Consider the following 10,237-nt stretch of genomic DNA (forward strand, 5'->3'; position numbering starts at 1 on the left):
AAAAAATGGCCGCAGAATGGACGTAGGCTCACATCATAGGTTTTAAAAAAAGAAATTAAAAAATAACACTCATGAATCATGATGGTTGCTCGTGGCCCCAGATGCTTGACAGAGATTTTCTGGAACTAAATTAAATTCTGGAGCTGTTGTTCTTTCTCCTGTGATTTGTGAGACAACCCGACATTTTTATTAATATCTAAAGTTAACTATAAATTATTAATTACACCGGCTGGCTTAGTATTCCTTTTTTTTTTTACTTTTTTGTTGTTGTTGTTGTTGTTGTTTTTAATCCGGTAATTTCTTTTATTTATTATTTATTTATGGAAATTAATATACTTGAAAAAAATGGGTAATGGGTAACCGGAAATAATTTTAAATGAATTTGTCTCTTACAATTAAGCACAATTGTTAGACAATTGAGCACCATTTCTCTTAAAAATAAATTTAAATTGAGCACCATTGTTAGAGAATTAAGCATTATGAAACTTGATTATTTATTATATAATTTCTTTTATTTATTTATGAATAAGAGGACCGGCCATTTAATGACCGATTGTGAAAAATTGAGGACTGGCCATGTAATGATCGGTTGAGAAAAATAGTGAACGGGTCATTCATTTAATGGAGAGAAATGGCCGTTTGTGGCTGTTTTATAATAAATATTAGGGAAAAATATATTAAAAGTACGAAAAGTATTGTCTGATAAAAAAAAAAACAAAAATCATATTTATGCATATGTCATTCATTTTTATGCTTCCAAGCAATAACAAAATGAAACCGAATGACATGGATCTTTTTATGCATTGCCAATAGCATTCATTATTTTTGTCACATCACAATTGATTTACAATAATTATCTGATATTTTATAGTGGATGATGCTAGAGATATATTCTCTGCACCCTGTTAGATATAATAAAATCAAATCCCTTCCTTTAGGTGGCCCTGCTATCAATTACCCGGAAGCGTTCTTTATCTTTGTATAATAAACCTGTAACCCACAAGGGGAAACGAGTAATAAATAATAAATTATTTCTCAGTGCTGATTGCCACTCAGATTATTGGATTCGAAGGAAATCCATATTCAGAATGAAATCACCGCACGAGAAATTATCAGTTCGGTTCTATAATGACGAATGAAAATGCTCAATAATAGTATCCAATTGAACAACAAAAATTATATAAATAAATCAGAACTCTAAGAATCTTATCATAATAAATGATTTGGGTCAAAATCTTTTAATACTTTAAGTATGGTAATATTTGGGACCTAATCTTTATAACCACTAAGTCTTGATAACGTTTGGTTTCTTAACTTTACAATTTCTAGTCTGGTAACACTGATAGATACTATAACATGTATCTGTCGTGTCAGGGCTTATACCGTTCTAACTATCCCGACACCTGATTAACAGAAACAATACGGAATCAATATCACAATACTGTCATTATTGGAAAGAAAATCAATGATAAGACAGTTACCACAGTTCATTAGTCTTACAGTCACAATTCACATTTATTCAATATCCCCTATCCAACCGGTACTGGATTCAGTTGGGGCCATTCACCATATGCGCATAAGGGTCCTGGAGTAAAGTCTAGTAGCTAGCTAGACTTTACGATATATTAATTATTTTTTCTCCACTATATGGAGGTTTAAGGATTACAGTATTTCATATTCAATCAATTCAATCACTGTGGTCTCAATCAATCATTTACAATAAGAATCAACCAATCGATAAACAATATCAACATGACAGTAACAGACTTACCTGTAATTCAATTTCAATTGTATTGGACTATGCACATGATGCAACAGTTCAATCAATGCAGTCAATCAAATATTCAAAATGCACAACGAGTTACAATTTAATTCCTAGTTATGAATCTCAGACTAATCCAATAACTTCGCACCTGATATCGTAGAGCAACATGTGAGGTCGCTAATAGTATGTTCTTCCTGATCATTCTGTCTCATCAGTCCTTCTCATAATTATGCCTATGTTAACAATAATATGCACATTCTAATCAGTAATATATTTAGTTTCGATGTCATATGATACCCTATAATATTACTTAAATTCTTATACATGTAATTAGACACTTTTATAAGACCCCCAACCTTATCCATTTCAAATAATGATCTCTTTTGATCTATTATTTAATCATTTTGTTAATTCTTTTTATTTATCTATTTTCAGTCCAGTACAAGGCAAGGTCAGCTTCATTTAATTCTTTCTTTTTCAAAGTCTACAAGTCCAGTACAAGTTCAATTCGAATTTTCGATTCTGAATCCAAAGTTATGGTGTTATTCTTCTATTATAAATAATTACTTGGCCAACTAGAAACCTGTTTATAATTCTCATTTACAAAGTCTCCATATAACAACTTATTATATATGTAACTTTACACCAAGGCCCCTCTGATAGGTATTAATTACAATTCTGAAAATTTTCCCAATTCAACATTCTACTTTAATTACATTTCTTTTGCAAACAAGCCCTAGTAGATTAAAAAGGTGCACCATTAACCAGAGTAAACTGACACCAATTAGTATCCAATCCATTTGAGCTTGGAACAAAAGTTATATCTAGGGTTGAGTTCTAAACCATAAACAAAGAATCAAATTACCATAACAATTATTGGATTCAGATCCGATCGAAGAACTCATGGATCAAAAGAACCTCAGGTAAATCAATTAAAATACTCTATTAAACATACTTTGAACTAAAGTCACACAATATTTTAGCTTGCCTTCATGAATTTGTTAATTCAATATTCCTTCATATTTTAATAACCCAATAATTATTTTCATTTCTTTTCACATATAGAGCAAGCTTAAACTTGCTAAATTTCAGAATTTTACCAAAACTCTAATCGAGTTTGAAAGAAGAACAATAGATATGAAGAAAAGAAATACCTAATGTCAACGTTGAATCCAACAATAAGCAGCAATGGAAACTACTAGTCCAATCATGAAATTTCACAAGAAAATTCTTCTGTTGGCTCACGAAAGAGAAAAAGAGGAAGACTTCATTCTTTTTTCTCATTTTCATTTTCTTTGTTTTCTTTCTTCCGAAACAGAGAGCAGAGAGACCCTTAGTTAAGGGGAAATTAAAATGGGATGAACCACCATGGGCCACGTGGCTTTAAAGCCACGTTGATCAATTTCTAATTTCTTTTTTGTACCTTGTTAATTTGGCATTTTCACATAATTCACCTTTAAAATTTCAAACTTTGCAAATTAGTCCAAAATTACATAAAAGAAGCTTGTACAATATAAATGTTTACATATATCTAGCTATCTCATACCACTAATAATTTTCAAATATTTGTTTCTTTAATATTTCAGAAATCTGATGAGTAATATTCACTCTATATAAGTCAGTTTGATATCTAGAGAATCTCATAATGATTCACTTTTAAATAACTTAACTATCTTATTGATTTGTTAAATAAAATGAAAAGTTACTTTTAAAATATTACCTATTTCACTTAAAAACATATCTAGAGATTTCGTATATTACTTTTAATTATAAATTTAAATTTAAATTTATCATAGTGTTACATTTTTTTTTATAATATATGTATATGTATATATAAGAGATGGGCTACGGTGAGTTGCGAAGTAAAACGCGTTTCTACTTCACGCCGTATTTTTATTTTGAAAGTCCAAACGACCGATCCGAACCGTTAGATGTTTAATCCATATTGAAATGTGCTTGGAGACCAAATTTTACATTTTTTAGAATTTTTTTACTATTTATTAAGTATTTTTTTAAATTGCTGTTTTGCTGTGAACAGTAAAAACAGTAAAATTTTCTGGACCATTAGATCAACGACTTTCAAAATTGCTTAATAAATAGTAAAAAAAATCCAAAAAATGTAAAATTTGGTCTCCAAGCACATTTCAATATTGAGAACACGATGAACGGTTCGGATCGACGTTTTGAACTTTAAAATCGCAAAATATGAGCGTGAAGTAAAATAGTTGCTTTACTTCGCAACTCACCGTAGCCCATCTCGTATATATAATATAATACACGTATATATATGTATATATGTAAATGAGTTTATAAAAAAAAATGAATAAATAAAAAAATGGGAAATCTCATTTCCGGAAAAAAAATTTCCAGTTTTGGGACTAAAAATAAGAAAAAAAAAATTCCGGTTTGGGTAGTTTTGAAAATACAGCTGACATTTGGTTATCTTTTTAAAAAAAAATTGGATATAAATAAAAAAATCGGCTCCGGTGCACTGGATTTCAAAAAATATCCAAAGCAGAGATTAAATTTTCGGTTTCAAGGAAAGTTTACCGTAAAAAAATTCCGGTTCTAGGCTATCCAAAATAATAGATAAAAACTATCGTTTCTCAAAACCGCAAAAAAAAAACTTTAATTTCTCACTAAAGCGTGAAACTAATATGCGGTTGTAAAATCAGAATTTAATTTTCCGACCGTATTTTTTTTTTTTTTGCAATTATAAGTTCAGAAATTCTCTTCTTGGTTTCAAGAAAATTATTCTATAAATGGACGCCCGTCTCCCTCCTCTCTAACATATTACCTCTCACATATTAAAATGAGAAACAAAGAAGAAGTGAAAATCCGACTCCGCAAGTGAATTTTTGTAAGTTTATTGATTTTATTGATTTTTTTAATTATTTAATTTTTCAATTTATGTTGTGCTTATAAGGTTATCATTTTTTTAATTGTAGTTTGTTATTTAGACTAAAGTAAGACAAAAAATAATCTGTGTGAAAATACAATAATTTTTTTAATTTAAAAACATAGAACTATAATGTACACACTAAAGAATGATTACACAATTCTTAACAATGATTATCTAATTACCATATTAGAAAAAAAGGAAAAAATTTCTAGTGTCCCCATCTAAATATTTGAAATAGCCAATGTCCCTATCAAAACACCACAATATCTAATATCTCCATACAAATTTAAAATTATTTCTTCTATACCCTTTTAACTATTTAACATTTTATTTAATTATTTAAAAATTAAATTGACCAATTGCCCCCTCCACTTCTCTTGATGCTGAGCCAATTTCCTTCACTCAAGCTAATGCTAAACCCGAATGGCGCAGTGCCATAGCCATTGAAATGAATGCTCTTGCCCTAAACAACACATGGACATTGGTACTGCCTGAACCCAATCAACAAGTCGTTAGATGTAAATGGGTCTACAAAGTTAAAAGCCGAGCCGTTGGATATGAATTAATATTGGCATGTAAATTGAAACTACTGAAAATAAATTTGAAGTCCATACAAAGGTTTTCTAAGAAAGTTTGGAATGGTTTAATTTCTTCTCTTAAATCCATATTGGTTTGAAATCTATGCATGTGCTAGCTGGCTGTTCTTTGGAGTATAGTATGTATAGGCTGCACCAATTTCCTTGTTTATGTATAGGCTGCAACCTATTTCTTTTGAGTATGGTTTGCCAGAATGGATTCTTATAGAAAAGAAAAAATAAAACTCTGGAAAAACTAGAGACAAAAGCAAAGTATGAAAGTAGTAACTCACTTGTCATAACCCCTAATAAACCAGCATGCTATGTCTAAAGACTGAGAAAAGAAAATAAAGCAAAAAGATAGGATCAGACGATCAGTGAGGTGGTTTCTTGGAGTATCAAAAGATTATCTGTTGTACTTTTTCCTTTTTCGATGCATTTCTCATTTTAGCTTGCTGATCTGTTTCCTTCCGCTTCAATGCATTTTGAACGAATTAAGTTGTATAAACTCCACTGAGCAATCACTGCACAAACAACATCTGAGGTTATTAATTAACTGAGAAAAACCATTTGGAGTATCCAGTTTTTAGGTGAAATTAAATTATTTAAAATTTGAAAATAAAAATAATAATTTATAATACGAACTAATTCACAGTATTTACGGTACCACAGCATCACTCTCAAAGTGCTGTAAAATGTGGGGATACTAGAGGTGAGTACACAGAGACGTTTATATCGCTAAACAAAATGAAGAAATTTTTTTTTTTTTCAGCAAAGCACAATGAAGAAATTTGACTGGAAATCAATAGACTGCAGTTTCTATATATATTTTCGTACAGACAAATCAATACATATCCTAGTACAATTAATGTATCTTTCGTACGGTACGTTAAAGGTAATTATATCTTTTTGGTTAACGTTGGTACTTGGTACTGAAGAAAGGATTCTCCATTCTACTGTAATCAATGCGCGCCTGGGCTGGTTGGAATAAGGTATGGCTATTCAGTCTTTTTCTCCTTTTCACTGTGCTCTATCTTTTTCTGCTTGCATCTTAAATAAGTAACACCATATCGAGTCTCTTAATTTGCTGAGGTGCTTCGTGGTAGAATTTTTCGTGAAACATTTTGCAGTGCAAGAAAGCCCATGTTGATTCACGAAATCAAGGTAGTATATGAATTATGTTACACAACTAGTAAGTATTTCTAAAAGAGTACATATAATAATATATAAGATAATAAATTACTTCAGAAAGAATAAAAAATATTCTCCCCCTCAAGCACCGGAGAGGTACAATGAGTAAAGAACGGTCTTCCGAAAGAAATCCCATGCCTATTGAAGATACAGGGGTCTGTTTTGAGAATCGTGCTCAGTTAAAGAACAGAGTCCGGAATTACTCATTACCCTCAAGTACCTGGGGGGGGGGGGGGGTTTACGAATTTGGCATAATCATGAAAAACCAATCTCACTTTTCATTGATTGAGTAACAAAACTCTATTTAGACATCAGTTGGATCAAACAAACAACATCCAATGCTTTTATTCAACTGAATGCTCGCTTAAACCCGGCAGCATAAATACACAAACAGGAAAACAAAATCAGCAAAAAACTAAGCTTAAAACAGTTCATTAACACCAAGCAAAGAGAAAACCTGCTTATTATTTCCCACTATGACCTGCATGTAAGATAACTCGCGTGAAACAACACTTACACCAGATTGAACAGGAAAAGGGTTTCCTTAGCAAGGAAGATGAGCAGGAGAGACAAATAGATGAGAACCCATTTCTGGGTCACCTCATGGTGCACGTAATCTAGAATAATCTCCTTGAAGAAACCATAAACCTGGTGGTACGTGAAGAGTACAGCGAGACCGGTGGTGAAGTTCCATTTGGAGGTGGCAAGCAGCACTGGGATTAGAGAGTAGGTCAACCAGATTGACTGCTCATACCTTTTCACTTTTGTGCTTTCATTTGATAAGAGGCTTTTTCTCGGGAGCGTCGCTTCCAAGGGGCTGAATGCCATCACCTTCTCTGGCTCTTTTGTCACATCGGACGCCTTATTTGTCTAGATGACAAAATAAAGAATGAATTATGCAAGAGGTTTCTAAATGTAGTCAGGTGGACTTCTAATTGGGAATGCTAATTGTTGAACCAACCCAAACCTATCTGACATGAACCTACCTGACCAGTTGTATTGATGGACAGATCCCAGTAGAGGTTACAATTTTTTAACTGAAGCCACAGTTCAACCCAACCCACCAACAAGACCCATATATGAATGACCTGAGAGGCTGCCTGATGTGTCGACCCAGGCAAAACACATATCAAATTCACCAATTGATCTAATTAGGTTATGGTTTATCTTCATTTATTGACATAATGAGATTAGGCTAAAATTGACCACTATAAACATATGGAACAAGATCTGAACTCTCAGAAATATTCAAAACCAATGAAATTTGGTGACTTTGCAGTATTGACTCAATGGTCAACCCGATCTAAGCTTTATAATTTTTTGGGTTTTCTTAGTAAAAGGTTATTAAAAAAAATGGATTGTAATATGTATTTATCCCTTTCTATACCAGTAAAGCCATTGGCAGAATACGGCAGGTCTAAACTGCTGGTAAGCCAGTTAGATAAAACTGTTTTAGCTTGATTATTTTTATTGTTAAAATCATGAAGGCTGGAAATTCTAACACACTCTTTTTCATTAAGAACCGTATAAAATAAATTTATTTCATGCAAAGAAGCCCCCCCCCCCCCCCCCCCCCCCCCGATTTCATGTCCCCCTTTAAAACCAGCCCATTCACTTTAGAACTAGCAACACCTTGTAAAAAATTGCACTGACCACGTAAAAACCTTGGGGAACAAAATATAACATTTATTCAACATTAAAAAGTGGAAATTGTGACAATGCTAACATATCTGTCGACCTAAACAACTGTATAGGCCAATTCTTAACCATGGCAACAAGACCTGAACACATGTTTAAATAAAATAATGCAAACCCAACCCAAAATTGACCAGAACCATTACCATCCTGTTTCGATACCTTTTATTTGATTTTCAGGTAGAGGGAATTTCACTAGCAGCCATTCAAGCTGTCAGGATAATATCCATCTCTTCCCCACTTCCAAATCTACCCAAAAATCCCTCCTTCCTCACCATAAATCTACTCATATATTAGGAAGTCAAAGGGAGCATGTGATATCTTTTGGTTTCTGAGGGAAATATGAGATATTTCTTGTTTTGCAATCATGTACATAATACTTGGTGCTTCGGAGAGAGGTGTGAAATTATTCCCCCAAGGTAACAATTATAATTGGCACTGTGCAGCAAATACCAGTATAGCTCTGGCTGATAAGAAAAATAGAGTTACTGTACTAGCCAGGAACAACATCTAATCAATTTGGTAAAAGGTTAGTGTTAGAACCTAACTTTAGCAATTATCCGACCAATAAAAAGAAGAGAGAACCAAGCAGTGCTGAACTGGTTTGGTTTGTTACATGTTGATCAAACAGCCGTGTAAAATGGAAACTAAAATTACTAACCTGGGAATCAATGCTGGGCTTAGAAGAAAACCAGCGGGGAATAATGACTTGTGACGTAGCATAAAAGGGCTTCAATGCACTCAGCCGAAAGGCTTGTTCATGCCCATTGTTCTATCCAAAATAACAAATTAAAAATATATAAAATGAGAGGTTATACTGATGTTGTTTCGTCATGTATGATTTGTGTAATTTCTCGTTTCTTTTTGGTACAACATGAAGAAAAAACAACAACTATAAATAGATGGCAGAAAGAGAAGCTTTGCAAATGGGAATAAATACTATATACTGATCACCATTCATCTCGGATCATATCATACAAAAAATAAAAAAATAAAAAAAAGCTTAAATGTTCCTATCAGGAAAATAAAAAATAGTTTGGGCCCCAACCAAACCTCAATTCAGTCAGAAAACAGCCGAAAAATAAAAAAAGCTAAATAAAACTACGAACTTTACAACTATTAGATAGAACAGGCATAGGCTGATGACTTAAGAACCTACAATTTTAAAGCTTAACCACCGAAATAGAGGCATGTGAACAGATTTGAAAGTTCTCGAGCACGTAAACTAAATAACAATGGAGCATCGATCCGTTTAATCGGATTGATAGAAGGTACCTTGATGTGAGAATCAAGGGCGAAAGACTTAGATCGGGGGTCGGAGAGAGAGCGATCGCAGCAAGAAGAGGCAGCTCTCGATGAGGAGGAGATCGAGGGGTGAAGGAAGCGACCAGCTAATGATTCGTTCAGTGCTTGCGCGAGGATTTTGGATCGGCCACCAGCGAGGAGACGAGACGCCATGGTCAGAGGTTAGAGCTTGGAGAGAAGCGGAGAGGTGTGGTGGGGTGCTATATTTTTGTTTTCTCACTCTCGGAGAACGCGTAGACCGGGCGTGCAAACACCGGCGAAAAATATTTGTTTGTGGAGCACGAAACTTGTTGTTCCAGGTACAACCAGTAATTGTTATCTTATCAGCGAGGAAAATGGAATGTCAGATTAGAAGTGTAGTTCATGTTGCTAGATAGAAAAGCAAAGAAAATGTTAGATTTGTACAACTCGTTACACGAACGAACTGTATTGTATTGACTATTGAATGAATGTCATAAGATTCGGGTATTTGGACAAACCCACTGTTTAGATTAGAAGGGGAATTTGCATCCTCTGAGATATATCAAACTTTCAGAGTATTTATGACAAATCTCAACCGTTAAAATACACTCTGCACGAATCTCAAAGCATAAATAATACTGCCCCTTCGCTGTCCTCGAATAGGCACCGTACGCGTCGGTCACTCAAAAGTTGAGATATCTCAGCGGATACGCACTCATACCATAGACGGGATTCGTCAAATTTTATCGTTTTATATATCCTGGTATTTAAAAAGAAAGAATGGCTCTGTCAATAATTTTTACTTGACAGTTGACATGAAGCCATGAAGGATCCGTATCCTCC

At 33.5% G+C, this 10,237-nt stretch overlaps 1 protein-coding gene and 1 long non-coding RNA gene across 2 annotated transcripts; both read right to left on the bottom strand.

Annotated features, from left to right (window-relative positions):
- Positions 1-813: 813 nt before the first annotated feature.
- On the bottom strand, positions 814-3,059 carry LOC144573520 (uncharacterized). Its single transcript, XR_013518013.1, has 3 exons — positions 2,920-3,059; positions 1,914-1,998; positions 814-990 (listed from the first exon to the last, which is right to left on the bottom strand). It is a non-coding gene; the product is annotated as an uncharacterized LOC144573520 (long non-coding RNA).
- Positions 3,060-6,748: 3,689 nt separating this feature from the next.
- LOC144573199 (succinate dehydrogenase subunit 4, mitochondrial-like) lies at positions 6,749-9,896 on the bottom strand. Its single transcript, XM_078322912.1, has 3 exons — positions 9,404-9,896; positions 8,790-8,900; positions 6,749-7,303 (listed from the first exon to the last, which is right to left on the bottom strand). Exons 1-3 carry the CDS (start codon positions 9,584-9,586, stop codon positions 6,947-6,949), a joined length of 651 nt encoding a protein of 216 aa, XP_078179038.1. The 5' UTR covers positions 9,587-9,896; the 3' UTR covers positions 6,749-6,946.
- Between the last annotated feature and the right edge of the window lie 341 nt (positions 9,897-10,237).

The sequence above is a fragment of the Carex rostrata genome, chromosome 21 (genome assembly GCF_964058835.1).
Source record: "Carex rostrata chromosome 21, lpCarRost1.2, whole genome shotgun sequence".
Classification (NCBI taxonomy): domain Eukaryota; kingdom Viridiplantae; phylum Streptophyta; class Magnoliopsida; order Poales; family Cyperaceae; genus Carex; species Carex rostrata.